Here is a 19,911-nt window from a genome sequence, read left to right as displayed (position 1 = left end):
GGCCGAAAGAACTTCAGCCCACGTACCTGACCCAGCGGCGTCTGCCAGAGATTCACAACTGGAGTTGAATGAGTTTATATATCGAAGGATTTGGTCTTTCAGTTTGAGAGCAGATATATTGTTGAGGGATTTGTAATGTTGTCACTCAAAATCGCAACAAGAGGAGCTGAAGCTGGAGCTTAAGAAATCTATTAAGAATACATCTGAGTACAATGTGCACTCTGAGCAAATCAGAGCACAAGCAGGGGCTACTTGAGTGCAAGGGTATTAATGTATTGATAAATTACTTTGATTATCATATTACTAATTGTTTCAGGTGCAACAAAACCATTTATAGTTCTTTCTTCTAAATCTTTCCTACTGTCAGTATTGTATTTTCTACATCTGTCCAATACAGTCAACCTGAAGGTGGTTTGGTCTTTTCTCAATGTTTTTAATTACTCAAAAATTGAATCTGTAGATGAATCCATAATGAAAATGATAATCAAGCAGTAAAATGCTGCTCATACTTTAATTCATAAGAATATCTATCAGATTTATCGTAGCTCAGAATATATTTTTCTGAATATCCCTACATACTTTGACTTCAGTAACATTTTCAATGCGGTGTGACAATAGTGTTTTTAGGTGAAGGATGCGAGTACTTGTTCCATCTTTGCATATTTAATGACATTAGAAACACCAGGAGACACAAAGATATGAAAAGCTCATATTTAATAGAACCTTCAAAAACAAATTTGAAAATCTGTGACAAAAAGTACAAAGTTTTCTTTGCAACGTATAAACAGAAAAAGAGGGAAACCGTGACAACGACAAATCAGTGTCTCGTGTTAAAATCACATTTCTCAACAAATGAAAATAGGCACTTTCTTTCAAATAAGCTGTGCACGAGTTGCACTGAACAAAGTTTCTCTCTGGTCCCTGTAATCCATCAGGAACCGATGACTGAGTGACAGGTGACATTAGAGTGGACTCATCTTCGTTATGTGCCACTTCAAAACCAAAGCTTCTGGAAGATCGATTGAACAAAACCATACCAACAATAAATTCAAAAACAGCAGAATTGAAATACGTACTGAACAAGCCACACACACACTGGACTGGTTTGGAGACGCAGGGTTTTTAAATCTCCATCGGAGGAATGCATCGAGTTTCTGGATTAAAATAATGCTTTTCCTGAATCTGGGGAATATTCAGTGACTAATTTTAAATCTCAATGAAGTCAATTATGCAGATTTACGACTCCTCAGTGGCTCAAGTGCACTTCAGCAGATCCACACGTGTGGATGGAGTCACACTGATAATTACAGTAACTGAAGTGAATGGCCGAACCAGTTATTTAGATTTTTAGCATTGAACAAAGACAATTCTTCAAATCATTCAAGTAGATACAAGGAAACAATTAATCAAAAAATTAAAGATGGTGCTTCTTCAAAATGAAGATTTCCTGGTTGTCTTTGTCGTTAATGATAGTAAACTCATTTTGGGGGTTAGAACAAAAACAAACATTTTAAATGAAGTCATCTTTTGGCTTTTTACAAATATTTCTGGACATTTTATAAACTAAAAAATGAATAAATAAAGTTCCGAAGATAAATCAATGATTAGTATTATTCATGCTTTTCTAGTGTAAAGACTTTGATTATCTTTGCATCGTAACACCCACACACTCTCACATTATAACCACATTACAGTAGTCAGAATAGGGTCAATTAGCCCGGGGCCTGATACCCACTGACGGGTAACTGCCGTCCAGGAACAACACTACACAATGACCAACATTATTTCAGGCAGCGGTGGTGAGTTTCCTTGAGATGTTTCAAACCAAACTTAGCTCATTTCTGCAACGACAACAACATACTGACCTAACTTAGCTGCATGCAACCGTGACCAGGGCAAGAAAACTGATCACAGCAGCAGAGGCGCGTCCAAATTTAGACGTCATTGTCACCAGTTTAATTTCTGAGAACGTGACACGACAGCTTGTCAGCCACAACCGACATGTACCAGTCACCGGCTCGTGGCTGACATCCCACCGGGGAAGTGATTCTGAACGACCTAAAGTGCTAACGGTCTTTGCAGCAGATTGACAAGTGCGTCTTTGGATGTGGTTTGGACGGATTAGGACGGATGCAGAAGCTCCAACAGGGCTCCAACTGCTCCGAAGTAACCCTGAAAACAAACACAAGAAAAGAAGTGAGAAGTCATTGAGCGCATCACAGCGAGGAACCACAACTCTGGTCTCCAAAGGGAAACGGGAAGGAGAGCTGCTCACCTCATGGCGCAGGAAGAGAGCTTTGAGCTGGCCCTTGGACCAGTAGTCCATAGCGTAGGCCAGTAACTTCATCGAGAGGGTGTTAACTCTGAGGAAGTTCCCAACAAACACCACTCTCTCAATGTTCTAAAGAAAGAGAATGGGAGTAAAAATTATCAGCGTGAAAGGAACATGTATAATCTGTTTATAACCTGACAACAGATTCATTTGAAACCTGCAATTTAGCTTAAATAAAAAAAAACACATCTCATCCGATATTGCTGACTTTTTAGATTTTTCTCTCCTTCCTGCTCTGGGCTCTGAAGGACTTGTTGATGACGCAGTTTACTCCCTCCACGCCTTCATAGCCCTGTACAATGCTGCTTGATCAAGACGTCACAAGGCAGCACCGTAAAGAGGCTGAACGCAAAGAGGAGTTTCAAAATCCTGTTATAACAGCAATGTTGACACGAAACCCAAATTCTGACTTTGATACAAACACCAAACAAACGAGAAACCATTCACGTGACACCACAATTACCTTCGTAGCAGATTTATGGAAAATTATGCTACAAAGTTCAGTTTAGTTATCCCGTCTTTGCTGCATCTATTTGCTCCTGGAGCCAGTTTGCCAGGTGACGTGGATTCAGTTGAAGATACCGGGACTAACCTCATTGAGGGCACACATCCTGGTGATGGAGCCGATGTTATTGGTGATGGTGACCAGCGTTGCTCTGGCCAGATCCGCTTTGGACACCGACTCCCTCTTCTCTTTGGACATCATGTTGCCAAAACTATCAAATCAGAACAGGAGACATATAAGACGAACAGGACGTCTTAAAATGTATCTAGGTCTTTCCCCAAAAAGCAGCAAACTGAAATCGAGGCCTCACGTTTTCCCTCTGGAAAATCAAGCCGTGTAAATTTAGCTCAGTCCTGGATCCTGGCTTCATTAAAGCTGGGACAGTGTGAATTAAAAAATGCGCTGCTGTAAACCGCACCTTGAGGCTACAGCCCAGCCTGGCAGTCCAAACCTCTCATAGTCTCCTCCATAGATGTCCCGAACCAGCTTGTCCACACGGGTACTCTCCCCCTGAGAAGCCATTTCCAGGGCTTCCTCGAAACTAGAGCACTCGGTCAGCAGGCAGCACAGGCCCAGGAAGGTCCCACCGCCGAGGCTGTAAATACACACAGATGATACATGAACTATTAAAACAGCTGAAATGTACAATCCATCAAACTTAAAAAACAACTTCTCACTTGGAGTTTAAGAGTCGGGGACAAAGACGCACGTTCTACAGACTCAATTCAAATGTGCTTGTGTCGTTTATCCTTCACCGAACTAAAGACAAAAGGTCCATTGTGTCAAGGGAAGTCGAAACCGTCCAGACAGAGAAACCACACGTGAAAACAAACCGGTGGAGAAAGCAGGAGGAGGGCAAAAAAAAAAAACGACAGCCAAGCTGCGGAATTCAAAATTGAAACGAACAAAGGACCATTTTTTCTTCGACTCCCGAGCAAACAGTTGGTGAAGGAAGTGGTTTTGTAGCTGACAGCAAAGAAAAATGCTGCTACTTTTCACACCGAGGCACCAGGGAGACACGGAGGGCAGATGTCGCCAAACAGGCCACACCCACTTCACCCTCCTGCAAATCCCCGGATCCCTTCAGCCTGGTGTGTGTGTGTGTGTGTGTGTGTGTGTGTGTGTGTGTGTGTGTGTGTGTGTGTGTGTGTGTTTGTCTAGTGTCAGGTTGCACTTTCCTGCCTCTGCTCTGTTTCTCTGCTCACATCTGGGGCCAGTGGCAAACAGTGCAAACTAATATATCCTCAATTCACTAATTATAGATCTGAAGAATATAACCTCACCTCCATTCAAAGTGAATTAAAAACTCAAATGTAGTATTTTAACTTTTCCTCATGTGAAAACTGCTTTTGTTACAAAGCTGTACACAGATATAATCTCAGACCTTTACTCTGTTCTTTCATTAGAAAAATACTTTCTACTTTCTGCTTTTTGTGATCAGTGATCTTTGATGATATCTGATTCAACACTGAAATAAGTTTTCAAATCATTTCACTTTCAGTTTCAACTGTTTCCCCAGAGGATTTGACCAACTTGCCCATTTCCGCAGATATGGATCAACGTTATTATTCACTCAGTGATTTCTTTGGACATCTGTACAATAATCCCTGTTTTCTTGCTCTCCCTGTGACTTTTTTACTTCTGAACACTCCACTGTGATCACCGGCTAGTGGCTGAACTTCATTTCACGTCTTCATTTCTTTGAGGAACTTACATTGAATTTAAACAATTTAATTACATTCAAGTCAATTCTAACCCTGCGAGAGCCTTTTCACGGAGAACGTTGCTGTGAACCTCTGAACTCAACAGCCAATGGTGAATGTCTTCTTTCCCACGAACCTATATGAAATGTAAAATGACAGACAATCTCCATCCCCGATAATTACCTGGTCCCTGTGACTCGTTTGTAGTTGTTCTCCGAGTAGACGGCCAGGATGCTGACCCCGGACCCGATGTTGACCAGCAGCAGTGGATAAGGGTTTTCCAGTGTGTAGGGCTTCTGGACGCAGTGATCTGGGTCTGTGGGGTTTTCAAAGTAGTAGCACTCAGAGGGGCCGCTGGACACCACCGAGTCGATGTACAACACCCCCCGAATTAAACAGTCCAGCTCATCCAGCTTGTGAAGCTTCAGGTCCGCCATCTTTTTTTTTGTCATGTTGACATAAAGAGAGAACATGGATAACATCACAGAGGGGATGTGGTCAGGAGAACACAGAGGAAGGAAACTGGGGGAGGAGAGAGATGTAAAAACAGGAACCTTTATTACAATTCTATCAGAGTTAGGCTCACTACAAAGAAAAAGATATGTCTAAGCCCATGTGATTAAAATGTATACATCAGCTTATACCGCCTCTTTTCTTTTATTAAATTCAGAGGCGATTGTACATCCCTCAGTATGATCCCAATTTTCTTAATCTAGAAATATGAGCCTCAGAGAAATCTGAAGTCCTATTAGTATTAGTATTGTGTCATCTGTGATTGTAGGTTTCAGGTGTAAATGTGTTGTGTCTGTCCCCTGCCACCCGTCCCCCCATCCTCACTGTCCCGCCTGTGACAGCGAACGAGAAGCGTCGACATCCGCAAAACCCACCGTGCGGAAATCGGACTCGAACTTGTACGCCCCCCCTCCGGTGGCGCACAGCGTGGTGTGGAGGCTGGAGAAGTGCTTGTTGCGGCCCATCTGCAGGAAGGCCGGCAGGTCGTGCGTGGGGAAGCGGATGAAGTGCAGGTTGCCCGTCCTGCCGCACAGCGTGAGGTCCTGCAGCTCCAGGTGCACGTCCCTGATGCCCGTCTTCCCGTAGGCGGTGTTGGAGGTGAGGTAGCGGCGGATGCTCTTCAGATTCTCCACCTCCTCCTGCTCCTCCTCTGCTGTGATGTCCTTGGGCTCGAAGTACACCAGCTTCACCAGAGTGCCGCCGATGTCCATCCCAAACCAGGGAAATGCTGCAATAACGAGAGATAACACGTGCAACGATGATATTTCACATATTCACCATCATTTTGTCTCAATATAAATCATCTTAAATCACATCTTTCATGTCTAGATGCTCATGTTATTTATGAGTAATGACAGTGGGGAGACGTGGAGGTGATGGCCCACATTCAGACAACAGCAGCATCAGTACAGTGTGTACCACGAACGCCATCTTGTTGCAATGTAGGTCCTGGCTATTTCCTGACACCCCAGCTCCCTCTATTACACTGTAATACCAATGCTAACATCTATTTCACACCGTTATAGCCTGACCCCAGCACATTATACGGTCCTCATCTGATTTATAATAAATAAATCATATCGTTAATGGCATCGTTTTCTTTTCAAGTCTATAATTTCACCGAGTTCCTCTTATGTCTACACGCAACGGTGCCCTCCCCAGCAGATACACGGAGCCCGGGGCTGCAGCGACGGGAACACCTACGCGGCCTTGTTTTCTTCACCGAGTCGCTCCGACGCCTCGCGGTCGAGTTGGAGGTCCTGCGGTCGGAGGAGGCTCTGCCGGCGGCCGCGGCGGCAGAGCTGCCGGCCTCGTCCCGGAGGTCACCGGGCATCTCTGCGCCGGAGCGCGGCTGCTTCGTGGGCGTCTCGTCCCCGTCGACGGTCGCGTCGTCCCGCTGGAGGCCGTTGTGCGCCATTGGGAGGAGCGGTCCGCTACATGCACGCCGGTAAACGTGGTAAATTAAAGCCCATTAAGGTCGATGATTTGCGGGTAAACACGGAGCTAATTAGCTAAAGTGGCTCCAACGTCACAGCGGCAGAGGGAAGCTGGCAGGAGGCGGGGCTAACCGCTGATTGAGAGGAGCCGCGGCCAATCACAGCGAGAGTCAGTCAGTCAACAAGGCATGTCTGACGTCACATTTCCCTTTAAAAAATTTAAAACATCATCTACAGCTGATTATAGAAGATTATTCACCTCTATGTGTGTTAAGATTTTAAAGATTTTCCCTTTTATTCGTCTGATTCAACACATTTTAAACATGCACAGCATTGAGCCCTTTATAAATCACTGCTTGTGTCTGAGAGTCAAGGAACAACACAGAAAATGGCTCGAGAAATGCACAACAATATGAATAATCAAATATGTCAACATCTGGAATAGTCTTAGTCATAGTTGATCTAATTCTCTGTTGCAGGTTTTGTTTTAATATATGTTAGTTTGTTCTCCGTTTGTTCTCTTTTAAACATCAACCATCAGAGATTTCCCCCTTTTCTGTGAAGACAATTCAGTTTATACTTTGTACAGAGTCAACATTAACTTGTGTTTCTCAGAAATGAATTCAACATGCACGTTCAATAAGGGGATGTCTATATTCTTTATATGTTCAAGTTTATTGCAGTGATTGCAGAAGTGTATAGCCAGAAACAGTTCAAATAAATTTTGATTAAACTAAATCTGAGCTCACAATTTACACGTTACATTTGCACAATACCAACATTTCATTTCATCTACATCTCTGCAGCTCAAAAAAACCTCTTAAAATTTGCAAACCCTTTAGATTAGGCTTCTTTTATTCCTAATATTTCTTGTATCAATGGAGCTTTTTACAATAAACTCTCTCAGCTCACAGAACATGACATAAACCTGTTTCTATTCAAAGGAGAAAAACAAAATGTCATCTCAAACATTTACAGCGGATGATATCACAGTACAGGATGCTGTCTAGACCAGTGGCTGCTAAAGGACCTGCCATGCATGCAGCAAGATATTCGAATTTTCATTTAGATGTCTTATTCTAATAGAACCAATGCAATGTAGTACATTATATATTACATTTTAAAACATTAAAACTAAATAATAACGATAAGTGCTTCACAAAATACATTAGTCCAAAAATATCCAATTAAAAACCCAGTTATACATTAAACAGCTAACACAACACGCTTGCTGTCTCAGACAGAAACTGGGGTACAGTGCCATGACTGAAAAAGTGTCATTGTTTTAAAGAGAGTTGGAAAACCACTGGTCTAGACTATGAACTGGATAAATATGAAAAATATGTGATGAATGAATGAATGAATATGTGATGAATGACTACTAAGTGTTTGGCTGAATGACTCTTTGGGTGCGGAGTATCTGAGACATTACGAGCGCTTTGGAATGTTATCAATTCATCATTATTAATTCTTAAAATATATACTTTTCATATAATGTTTATATATATCTATATATGTACAAATAAATACAAACAGTGCACAAGCCTTCACTTTCATCCCATGTCCCACTTATCAGCAGGAACAATGTGTGTGATGATGGTATTCTTTCATCCACAGTCCACATTCAGTAAAACCTCATTCCTCCTAATCGTCACTGGAGGAACAACAACAGCCTTTTCTTGCTCATCAGACAAATGAACATACAAACATTTTTGTCATTAATACACACTCTCAGACTACAAACCAAATATCTATGCACTATCTATACCACTTATTCTTTGAGGGTCATTGGGGGCACTGGGGATAGAGCCAATCCCAGCTGACACTGGGTGAGAGGCGGGGAACACCCTTGGCAGGTCGCCAGCGTATCACACATGCCCACAAATACAGCCAATTGAGAGTCTCCAACTAAACTCACTCCAATATGCTTGTATTTGAACTGTCTAGCAGCTATTATTACTATAGATAATTATGATACAGCTGCCTCACGCCATCCAGGTCCAGTGACTACAATAAGGCACCATACCCTTAAGATCCTCTTGTACTTAAAGCCTAATCTTCTCCCTTTAAAGGTATTAAATCCTCTTAATTCTTAAACTTCCACGCCATCAGCAGTGCACAGGCGCCCACTCCTGCCGCAGTCAGAATGTACTTCCTATTAGATGGCAAGGTGCGAGGGGCCGACTCCTCCTCTGAGCCAGGCAGTGTTTTCGGCTCTGGTGTGATCTCAGCAGGCTCAGGGGGGAGGTAGCTCTTATCAGAGGTGGGGTTCTCATCAGTGGTGGTGGACGGTGGGGAAGGAGTGATCTCTCTGGCTGCTTCTCCATTGATGAGGTGAGCTTGCGGTGCTGGGATTTGACCATCCAGGTTGAGGATGGACGGCTCCTCAGATACGTGCACCACATTCACCTGCACCTCCTGATTTTCCAGACTCTGACAAGGAGATTCGTAGTGGTTCTCCCCCAGTTCATCGTGGTTAAATGCAATGCCGTTCTCCTGGCATGGCAGCCCGGAGACAGTGGTGATGGAGGTGATAGCAGAGCATGCAGAAACTGTAACATCATCCGGTGCAGCACCGCTTATTTCCAGACGCTCACTTTCACCAGAGTACGGCTCTTCTGGTGGGTTGAATGCAGGGAGAGTAGGACTGTTGTTATCTTCTGGTTGGAAGCTGATGAGAGGGTCAGGCTTGCTCATACACAAAGCGTCGTCATAAAAGCTGGAGGCGTCCATCCCGTCGGCGCTAGGCAAGGGGGAGGCTGTCGGTGCTGTTTCTGTCTGTGGGCTGCTTTCAACAACCTGCAGGAGACATGGAGGTTGATGATTTGTTATATATTCTGTGCCTGTATATATGAAGGAAGGCCGATGAAACAATAGAAAAAACTTTGAATACGAATAAAACAATCTAAGGCCACGTTCTGATCGATTTTAATCCCGTGTGGGGAGAAAACGCTGCCTTCTGAATAAGACATTCACAGCAACACACAGGAGTATTGGCACAGTGTTGACAACAAGCTGCTATGGTGCAAAAATCTAATATGTGCACACAGCATCCTGGTATATTTCTTTGTATCACTACCTCTTTATTTCTGCTGTTTCCCCTCACAGTGTTTGTGACGAAGCATCAAATAGTTAACTACTCAACCCAATTAAATGAAAGTTGAAAGCTTTACAACAGGAGATATTGCAGGGCTGTGTGTAGAGGAGGTGTTTACAGTAAATATTTATATTGTTATTTAGTTATAGAGGGGAAACTAATATTTAAAAAACAATAATAGTAATGAAATTAAAAAATTCAACTACCGTACAGTTTTGTTGGTGCTGTTACTGTTTAGTGGTTTCTATTGTTCCATACATGAATTTCCCAGTAAAACAATGGATTAACGTTAAGGTTAATAACAAAGACGTCAATGGGAGAGAAGCAGGAAACAGCAATTATAGCAGAATTATAATACAGCAGAATGCAATGTGTTGCATGGGCAAGACTTTTCAGTATGTTGGTCATGTAATGAATATTTTAGGAAATGGAAAAAGAAGAACTAGACAAGACAATAAGTTATAAATAAGTGTAAAAAGGTTACAACTGCATTCAACTGCACTAAAGTCTGTAAATAGTGTTAATAAAGTGAGAAGCAGCAACTGACAGTGTGCGGCAGCTTCCCATTTTAAATTAATAACTTTATAAAACATAATTCATCTTTATATTGTTCATTATAATGTAGATTGAAAATCATAATGTAATATTCACCTGTGTAATCGGAGGCTCAGACGTCTCTTTAGGCTCCAGGAACTCAGCAGGTATTTTATCCTCAGGGGGGGTGGTGTCCTGTACTGGATGCTTCACTGGGGTCAGTATGGGGAAAGAGGATCCGTCGGTTACGTCTGAGTTTGCCTGAGTTGGACTCTGAGGTGGACTGACCTCTGAGGCTGCTGTTGTTCGGAGAGGATCAGGATCAGTGTCCGTCTCACACGGCGTCACCACAGAGTTGACTAAAACCTCGCTCTTTTCCTCGCTCACTTGATCAGGAATCACAACGTTATCACCAGAGATATCCTGGATGTCTGACTCAGAGTTTTCCTCTGGCTCCTGGTAAGCATTAACTTCCTCCGGTGGTGTGCTGGCCACTTCTGTGGTTGCTGTTGTTTGGAGAGGATCCGGTTGGACCTGAGCGTCCAACTCACATGGGGGAGGAGTCACCTCAGAGTCGACGGCAACCTCACCCTCTCGTGCGCTCAGTTGATCAGGAATCACGCAGTCACCATTAGAGATATCCTGGATGTCTGACTCAGAGTTTTCCTCTGGCTCCTGGTGAGCATTAACCTGTCTCGGGGGTGTGCTGGCCGGAGTGTGTGGGGTCACAGGGGAGGGAGGAGGTGTTGTCGGAGGGGGTACCACTTCAATCTGAGTAGCCTGTGGAGGCTCAGGGACAGGCTCGGGTGGTGGAACAGCCTCTGGTAAGCTGGCCTGCTCGGCGGCTGAGCTCTGGGCTTCTGATTGCACGGGGGTTTCCAGCGGGGGCGAGGCCTGAGCAGCTGGCTCTGGAGGAGCTGATGCTTCAGCTGGTGGAGAAGCAGCAGCAGCGCCGCTCTCTGGAATGGGCAGATGACTGGCAGATGGTGCTGGATGGACGTGTGCCCTGATTACAGTTGATGAAGGGGAGCTGGGGTTGGAATCTAGGGCAAAGCAAACAATGTGTTTCATTTAAACCAGTTACGTTCGCACATGACTAAAGCTCAGAGAAATCCTGAAATCCGAAACTTTGAGCTCTCACACTCAGACAGATGCTACAGACAATTGTGTTTTGACAAATGAAATTAAAAAGCTGAATGCATCTTTCTTGTGATTTCTTAAATACCCAGCTGTTCTCCCTCCGCTGTTATTTATTTATTTTGAACTGTCTGTTGAGGGGTGTCCCTTCGTAGAGGAACGCACTTTTCTACATTTTGTTAGATGGTTGAATTTAAACTGTGGTTTGAACGGCAAACCAACCAAACTCATTAAATTAAATTAATTATATCACATAATTAATACAAATAATGAAAATGAAAAGATTGAATGATTGAAGTTAATTAGCTGACTTACTGCCTCTCAGAGCGTCGTACTCAGCTCGGATCTCAGCTGCTATGGTTGTCTGCTCACACGCTTCCAGTGCTTCGATAAACTGCTCGGGCCAGTTCTCTCTCCTCTTCAGACAGTCCAGAAGCAGCACCATGCCATCATAATTCCCATTAGTCTCTCTTTTTGCTTCTATGTTTTCCTATAATTACATTTACAAAAAAAACACAAACACCATATCAGAGCAGTAACGGATAACTGATGACTTTCAAGTTTTAAATGTACTGTTTTTTTTAGTTATAATTTAATCCAAATGTCAATATCCTGTTAAACAATAATTTGACTTGACACTTGTACCAACTGTAATGTTTGTATCAAGACAGGATCCAATCAGATTTGTTTGCCTTGTTTATGAATTCTTTGATCAGATTGTTCCCTAATTAAATCATTTGGAAATGTGAATTTGATTTATGCAAAGCTCATGAGTGATATCTCGTTTTTAGGCAACATTTGACATACTCAAGAATTGGCACCATAATTGTAATAATAATAATAATAATAATGATGATAATAATACATATTATATACTGTATATTGCGCTTCTACCAATGCTGAAAGACACTTGACACAGTTAAAAAACCTTTGGAAAACTAGCACAAATGCATTGTGCTATTTCAACATTATTTAAACAACCTTAAATCCTAATCCTTACACGTCCTAATGAAACCTACCCTGTCGTGAGTGGTCAAGCACGGCAGATGGATGATTACTTCTCTCACTTTCACCTTGCTTACAATGGCCGGCATTCTCCGCCGCAGATATCCATTGTAGAGTTTGTCACTGGCAAACGACATCTGTGAAATGAGAGTGTGAACAAAAACACAGAGATACTGAAGACTTCAAAAAGGTTTTTGTAGTGTTGCAAAAGAGGTATTTCAAGACACTCTACATTTAAATGCATCAGTAGGAAAGGCCCCTTGTTCAAACTCTCGATCTCTATGCTTCTCCTTCAACTTGAGAGATGTGAAAGTATCTGAAAAACACAATTAGGAAACCGGATCTTTGTTGTCTGCAATGAACACAGACATAACGAGGGGATTTTGAATCTAGCGACTATGAAAATGAAAGTGAAAGTGAAAGTAAAGATCAGTTGAAAAATTAAAATGTTTCATTTGCATTTCAGTTGAAAGTAGGGCTGTGGCTCTTTGCACAGCCACAACCCTTTTCTTGACTCTTTTTTTAAGGGGAGAGAAACACTCCTACTTTTCAAGGTTGCAGCTGAACAGGCTCGGACTTGTCACTGATTAATCACCTCCACCTCCACCTTTAATATCTGAGCCTTAAACGAGCAATGTCTCAAACGTCACACACCCACACGTTCCTGTGCCTGTGAAGGAATCTTTCATTTTCTGTTTGGCAGTGTTTCCACCGGTCACTTACAAGCAGGGCACTAAAAAGCAACAGATCATTGTCTGTCTCAAGGACGCCCGGGAAGACGAGAAGAAACAGCTGTTGTCATAACAACCAAGGACGTAAAGATACGAAGGAACTAAATAGGCATAACACAGGTGTCTTTCAGCTCCGAGACAGACGGTCTTTCTTTGGGAAAGTATTGCACAAGAATATATCATGTGACACTTGACAATCCTTATTCAGACATGTATTAAGTTTTGTATAATATGCCTTCATCATTGGATGACTTTATAAAATGGTAACTTGTATTGCTCGTCTCTATTCGCCTCGGCCGACCTTCAATAAGATGTTTTTAAATGTGACCTCTGACCTGCATCCTGATCTGTGGAGTACGGCATTTCGCTCCCATGTTTGCTGTGGTCCTTCACCTTAAGACGTCTGGAACTCTTGAAACTTAGAGGTTATCCAGTTCACCAGAAGATACTCATCACAGTTGCCTCTCTGGGTCAATGAGAAAGCGTGGGCGTACTTCCTTTGTATTGAATACACCTTAAAACCTTCACTTTGTTTGTACCCAAACAGTCAGGGTAAGTAATCTGATGTCAGGTTCAGTCACGGGAAACGTTTTTCACACCAGCGGCCGCGTCAAACAGGTCAAGTTAACTTTGCATGTGTTGCGACAGCAGCAGGAGCAGCAGCCACCGTCTGACAGAATGGAATAAAAGTCAAGAGGCTGTAGCCAAAGAGCAAAGTCTTCCTCGCGGTATCATTAGCCCACAGAGGCCATGGTCTACCTGACACACGCACAGTCTGCAAGGTAGAGACGCTGCAGTGGGTCCTGGCCTGTGCAGGAATGGGGAAAGTGTATTATTCTCAAGCCTGCATCTGAGTGTAAAGCGATGAGAGACGGCAGATTAACAAGACAAGAGAGGAGGCGTGAGAGGGAGCGAGGGAGGAAAATAAACAACTTGACACAAGGGCACATTATACGGAGCCGAGCCAAAGGAATGACCTCTAAAACAGGCCCGACAGGACGGTCCCAGTGCCGGTGTCCTTGGCTTTCCAAAAGGTTCAATTTCAAGCATTAACTCAAAATCTAATAATAATCCCTTAAATCTTATTTTTAACCAATCCCCCCCCCCCAAAAAAAAGCTCAGTAGGTCAACCAGACATTTATACATGTGCGTAATACCATGAGGAAAGTTTTCATGCATATTTATGAGTGACAGGACATGGAGAGGATTATAAATAACAAGCTACACATAAACAACAGAGGCTAATAGTCTCATAGTTGCCTGTAAATAAATATAAATACAATTTAAGTGACTGAAAAGGTTAGAAAGGCTTAAATAACACAACAGGGACTATAACCTGCCTGTAGATAATTCAAATATAGGTGGAAAATACACGGAAAGCTTATTTTTTAACAAAGATTAACTGACTAGAAATGTTAGTGAGGCTGCATCAACACACACGAGACTCACAACTGCCTGTGATCAATACAACATGCTGTGAACATCACCAGTAATATGGATTATTAGCTAAAAGTTGTGTACAAGCTAGTTTTACACAGTAATAGATACGACACGCGTTAGCTCATGTCACCGCTGTTTCCTGACTCCGCTGCCGAACAACAACTCGCACATTCGGTCAAAACGTGAGTGATAAGTCCCGATAAACTCAAAGAAGGTTTGTTTCTTGTCGTGTAACTTTACCTCTCGTGTTTCTCTGCCTCCGCAGGTCGTGACTTCCTCTCAGCTGCTGTTCCTGCTCCGACTGGAACCTGCTCTCACATCTGCGCCCGGCCAACAGCCCCGTTCCGACCTCCTATTGGACCAGGCCGCTGTCACTCAAGGCTCGGACCAATGGGGACCACGCTAGGGGCCGAGGAGGGGGGCGTGGCTCTCTGTTAATCCCGACCCTAGCTGTGACCTCTTCCTCCGATGTGATGGATGACACCGGAATTAGATTTAGGTTTACATCTGTCTCTAATCCCTGATCCTAATCCCAGGGAGAGAGAAATAACCAGAGGGAAAGAGAGGGGGGGGGAGATAGGGGGGGAGAGAGGGAGAGAGAGGGCGAGAGAGAGAGAGAGAGAGAGAGAGAGATAGAGAGAGAGTTAGGGGGGTGAGAGAAAGAGAGAGGGGGGAGAGAGAGAGAGAGAGGGGGGGGGCGGAGAAGGAGAGGGAGAGAGAGAGAGAGAGAGAGAGAGAGAGAGAGAGAGAGAGAGAGAGTTAGGGGGTGAGAGGAAAGAGAGAGGGGGAGAGAGGAGAGAGAGAGGGGAGGAGAGAGAGAGAGAGAGAGGGGGTAGAGGGGGAGAGAGAGAGAGAGAGAGAGAGAGAGAGAGAGTTAGGGGGGGTGAGAGAAATAGAGAGGGGGAGAGAGAGAGAGAGAGAGAGAGAGAGAGAGAGAGAGTTAGGGGGGGTGAGAGAAATAGAGAGGGGGAGAGAGAGAGAGAGAGAGAGAGAGAGAGGGGGGGGGGAGGTTGAGAGAGGGGGAGAGAGAGGGGTTAGAGGGGGAGGGGGAGGGGGAGGGAGAGAGAGAGAGAGAGAGAAGGAGAGGGAGAAGGGGGGAGAGAGAGAGAGAGACAGAGAGAGAGGGGGGTGTGGAGAGAGAGAGGGAGAGTTAGGGGGGAGACAGAGATAAAGAGAGAGGGATGGAGAGAGAGGACCATCTTATCTATGCATATAAAATATATAACTAAATTACTAGTATACATCCAATGAGTTTATATAGTCTAGGGCTACAACCTGTTTATATATAGTCTAGACAAAATATTCACCCTCACATCCTCAGAGTGTCAATCAACCTAAACTCAGCTCAGTTACCCTGCAGGGGAAAAGCAAACATACATATAACATGTAACATGTAAACCGTACAGAAAGGCCACAGACAGGGATTCAAACCCACGGCGCGGGTTTTCCCTGGTGCAGGAATATGCTAATACTAAAAAGAGCGAAGATTAAAATCACAATCGCATGACAACAGACACACAAAAAACAGTTGTTCCTGCATTTTTATGTTTCATAAATGTTTGTTTTATGTTCTCCGTGTGAGTGTCATGCAGGCGTCATGTTATTTGAACACATGACCATCGTTACTGTCGTATATCTTTAAAGCTTGATAACTGAAGAGTTTCCACACAAGATAAGATGGATTTTATTGATCCCTGCAGGGAAATTAAAGAGTGTAAACGGATAAAATAATAGCTGAGGTAGCTGAGTCTGCATTCTCCCAATAGGTGCTGAATAATAAAAAAAACATGATAGTCATACGACTTTGGATTATGAGTAAGATACAGTTTTAAAGCAGATATATGACCGAGTCCAATTACAATCCTGGCCTAAACTCATTTTAAACCACAAGATGGCGCCACTCACTCACACACTGGATCAGGAGGCGTCTGCTGTACAAAATAAAAGTATGAAATATACAGTTAAAACGTGAATATTTCCCTCAGCTGTTCTGACTGAAGTGAGCACGACTCTGCATTAAGAGGAGACGTGTCTTTGCATGACAGGGATCTCATTTAATGCTCATCTTTGTTTTACCAGCAGCGAGTTACCAACATGAACAGGACCCCAGTGAATTACTGGAGGATTATGGGAAGGATAATAGTATTGGACAGGATGTCGGTTCATTATACTGCAGTTCTGTTAAACGGGGATTAAAGACGTTCCGCTTCGATGCTCAGGTAAACACTCTATCGTTTATTGAATTATATGTGTTGTGTGAGCTTCCTGAAGTAAAACATTTCTTTCTCTCATAGATCTCATGACATTTCAAGACATCAACGTCTTCCAGGAAGTTATAGAGACAAACTGTCCTAAACAATTGCAAGGACGCAGGTATTTTGAAGCTTTATGGGACTAAAGATCAAGGTGCTTTAACCTCGGCTCCAAACCTTCTGCGTAGTAGACATAATTGTGCGTAGCTGCGATATCAAGGTCCCCTAAATGACGAATTAAAACCAAACTTACCAGAAAAATAAATACTTGAACGTCTGTGTGATAAGAACAACCTAAAGTGACAGAATCCATCTTTGAGAAAAATGTAATCGACGTGTACTTTGACGTTTTAGCTTAGATGAGGTGCGTTTTTTTGACATACTGCAGCCAGCCACCAGGGGGCAGTCAAGAGGCTTTGGCTTCACTTTTGGAGAATCTATGTTCGAAACTAACGAATCACAGCTATGTTCGAACGAATGTAGAGAGTCAGAGCCCAGAGATATGTGGGATATGTGAGAAACATATCTCTGGGCTCTGACTCGCTACATTCGTTTGAACATAGCTGTGATTTGTTATCCTTTATTTCTTGTATTTTCTCTGATAGTGATGAAAAACACCTGAACATGCAGCTGTACACCTGAGCAGACTGGATTTCCCCGGCTCGGATGACAGATGGAGCCGGGGTTTACTTCTTCACTTCAAGCAAAACAAAAATCTAAGTGCAGAAACTAAAAAAAATCTGACAATGGATGTTGAACTAAACCATCTTTATGCGATAAACCCCCCGCTGCCACTCTCTCCATGCAGCTCAGAACAGAGTCTGAAAACCCTCAGTAAATCCTGTTTGACTGAAACCTTTCACATCTTGCAGGGCAAACACTCCTGAGCAGGAAGGAGGACACACAGAGCCCGAGGCAGCAGCAACAGCCCATCATGGTTGAGTGGGGAGAAAAAACATCATGTGCATCTCAGTAAAAGAGCAGGACCGGACTCTTTTCACAGCCCTTTAGCTTTGCAACCACGGAGCACTCATGTTGAAAAATAAATTCCCTGCAAGGTCTCATGTGGGGGCCACAGAAGTGTTCCATCTCAGGCTTTACTAGTGGATCAGCTTTGTGTTGGCTGACGTCCTCCTCCGTCTGCGGCGACAGGAGCTGGAGGTTGCAGGGTTTCTTTTAAAACCACCTCAGCCATCAAATCACACCTTGTTCTTCCCTCTTTCGCTTCCTGCTAATGGACGCTGACTTTCTAATCTCACGAGCCGCTCGCGAGCTGTCAGAGTTCAGAGCGGTTAAAGTTCGTCAGTTCAGTCTTTAGCGGAGAGACGGTGAAGCAACGTATGAAAACGCTCCCTAGCTGCATGAATGATGGATGAGACGGCTTTCATTGACATGTCTGCCTATGATGAAGGGAGCTCTTCCTCTTCTGTGGAGCAGACATGGAGAGTGGAAGTGGCACAGAGTTTATCCGCCTCAGGGCAGCCTGGGCACTTTTATGCCAGAATTATGTTTATGTGACCCAGTGAAGCAGAATGTACGAAGCATCACGGCTCCATTGAACAACACGGTTATCGTGGATATTACCACAAACTCTGAGAACATGATGATAATTCCATCATTTAGAACAAAGAACAAAAAGAGAAAGAAAGAAACCAGAGTAGCATCATCGATAACATCAATAATCAAATCCTGACGTTTTTTCCAAGATTTAGAAAAAAGATAACCAACTTATAAGAATTCAAATTAAACAACCATTCCCATCTGTCATCATCAGTGCGCCAGAACAATTTCTGCTTTCATTTCATTTCAAATAATAAAGATTTTCATAATAAGACACATTACAGAGGAAACTGTGATTCATGCTCAGCCTCTCTTTCTGTAATTGACCCAATTCACACATCCTGTCGTCCTCAGGGATGTTTTTAAATCGACCAACATCGAAGGTCTGAAGAAAGATCCTGTTCTCAGCTGAGCAACTAAACACCCTCGACTATCTAAAGGCCTCGGTTTGCTGTTACATAAGATTCAGTGCTATAAATGTCCTTGATTTGAATATATGTTCGTCATTTTAGTTTCAACATGATATCTTTTAACACATTTTTCTTCAAATGTAGCCAGCAACTTCATTGTAATCGTGTTCAAGCTGCATGATAAATTATTTCTATATAGTAATTCGGCCTCCTCAGAAACAGCTTGAAGCTCTGTAGGCAACATGGAGCTCTGTGCAATTTTACATTCTTTAAACATCCCTGAAGCATCTAGTTCAATACAGGAGAGAGAAAACACTCAGGCAGATCTTTTATGAGACAGTCAGGGTGTTTTCTTTCAAACTCAGCCTCAGTCTTTCTGTGAGGAGACGGCTGACTTGTCACACATCGCTCTGGGTGATGAAACCTGTCTCAACCTCGACCTCACCCTGTGTCGACTGTTCTGAAAGTGTGAATGATCAGGGTCCTGGATAGTTCACACACCATCGGGGTCAAAGGTCACATCTCTACTACGGTTTTAACCTCGAAGTGCAGGCATCTATCTGTCTGTCTGTCTGTCTGTCTGTCTGTCTGTCTGTCTGTCTGTGTCTGTCTGTCTGTCTGTCTGTCTGTCTGTCTGTCTGTCTGTCTGTCTTTCTATCTGTCTTTCTATCTGTCTGTTTATCTATCTATCCTTTTATCTATCTATCTATCTATCCTTGGATCTATATATCTATCCTTCTATCTATCCTTCTATCTATCTATCTATCCTTTTATCTATCTATCTATCCTTTTATCTATCTATCTATCCTTCTATCTATCTATCTATCCTTTTATCTATCTATCTATCCTTCTATATATCTATCTATCCTTCTATCTATCTATCTATCCTTTTATCTATCTATCTATCCTTCTATCTATCCTTCTATCTATCTATCTATCCTTTTATCTATCTATATATCCTTCTATCTATCTATCTATCCTTCTATCTATCTATCTATCCTTTTATCTATCTATGTATCCTTCTATCTATCCTTCTATCTATCTATCTATCCTTGTATCTATCTATCTATCCTTCTATATATCTATCTATCCTTATATCTATATATCTATCCTTCTATCTATCCTTCTATCTGTCTATCTATCCTTTTATCTATCTATCTATCCTTCTATCTATCCTTCTATCTATCTATCTATCCTTTTATCTATCTATCTATCCTTCTATCTATCCTTCTATCTATCTATCCTTCTATCATTCT

At 42.9% G+C, this 19,911-nt stretch overlaps 2 protein-coding genes across 7 annotated transcripts; both read right to left on the bottom strand.

The window, feature by feature from the left end:
• Positions 1-1,573: 1,573 nt before the first annotated feature.
• Positions 1,574-6,630, bottom strand: pank2 (pantothenate kinase 2). 4 transcript variants are annotated; one of them, XR_004612698.1, is made up of 8 exons: positions 6,257-6,629; positions 5,428-5,780; positions 4,724-4,977; positions 3,256-3,432; positions 2,925-3,048; positions 2,276-2,401; positions 2,047-2,172; positions 1,574-1,987 (listed from the first exon to the last, which is right to left on the bottom strand). XR_004612698.1 is itself a non-coding variant. In XM_034576083.1 (7 exons), the coding sequence occupies exons 1-7, from the start codon at positions 6,468-6,470 to the stop codon at positions 2,122-2,124; spliced, it is 1,266 nt and encodes a 421-aa protein (XP_034431974.1). In that variant the 5' UTR covers positions 6,471-6,630; the 3' UTR covers positions 1,574-2,121. The 4 variants fall into 4 exon arrangements, 3 of the variants coding, with proteins under 3 accessions (XP_034431974.1, XP_034431973.1, XP_034431976.1); XM_034576083.1 differs by having other exon boundaries at positions 1,574-2,172; positions 3,289-3,432; positions 6,257-6,630; XM_034576082.1 differs by having other exon boundaries at positions 1,574-2,172.
• A 952-nt stretch (positions 6,631-7,582) lies between these two features.
• On the bottom strand, positions 7,583-14,795 carry mavs (mitochondrial antiviral signaling protein). Of its 3 annotated transcripts, XM_034576081.1 has the most exons (6): positions 14,674-14,795; positions 12,277-12,399; positions 11,573-11,747; positions 10,682-11,163; positions 10,238-10,648; positions 7,583-9,288 (listed from the first exon to the last, which is right to left on the bottom strand). In XM_034576081.1, the coding sequence occupies exons 2-6, from the start codon at positions 12,397-12,399 to the stop codon at positions 8,575-8,577; spliced, it is 1,905 nt and encodes a 634-aa protein (XP_034431972.1). In that variant the 5' UTR covers positions 14,674-14,795; the 3' UTR covers positions 7,583-8,574. The 3 variants fall into 3 exon arrangements, with proteins under 3 accessions (XP_034431972.1, XP_034431970.1, XP_034431971.1); XM_034576079.1 differs by having other exon boundaries at positions 10,238-11,163; XM_034576080.1 differs by lacking the exon at positions 14,674-14,795 and adding an exon at positions 14,559-14,654 and having other exon boundaries at positions 10,238-11,163.
• Positions 14,796-19,911: the final 5,116 nt, after the last annotated feature.

Source organism: Hippoglossus hippoglossus, chromosome 22 (assembly GCF_009819705.1).
Source record: "Hippoglossus hippoglossus isolate fHipHip1 chromosome 22, fHipHip1.pri, whole genome shotgun sequence".
Taxonomy (NCBI): domain Eukaryota; kingdom Metazoa; phylum Chordata; class Actinopteri; order Pleuronectiformes; family Pleuronectidae; genus Hippoglossus; species Hippoglossus hippoglossus.
Note: the sequence above shows the minus strand (reverse complement) of the source record. Positions and strands in the feature narration are given on the sequence as shown.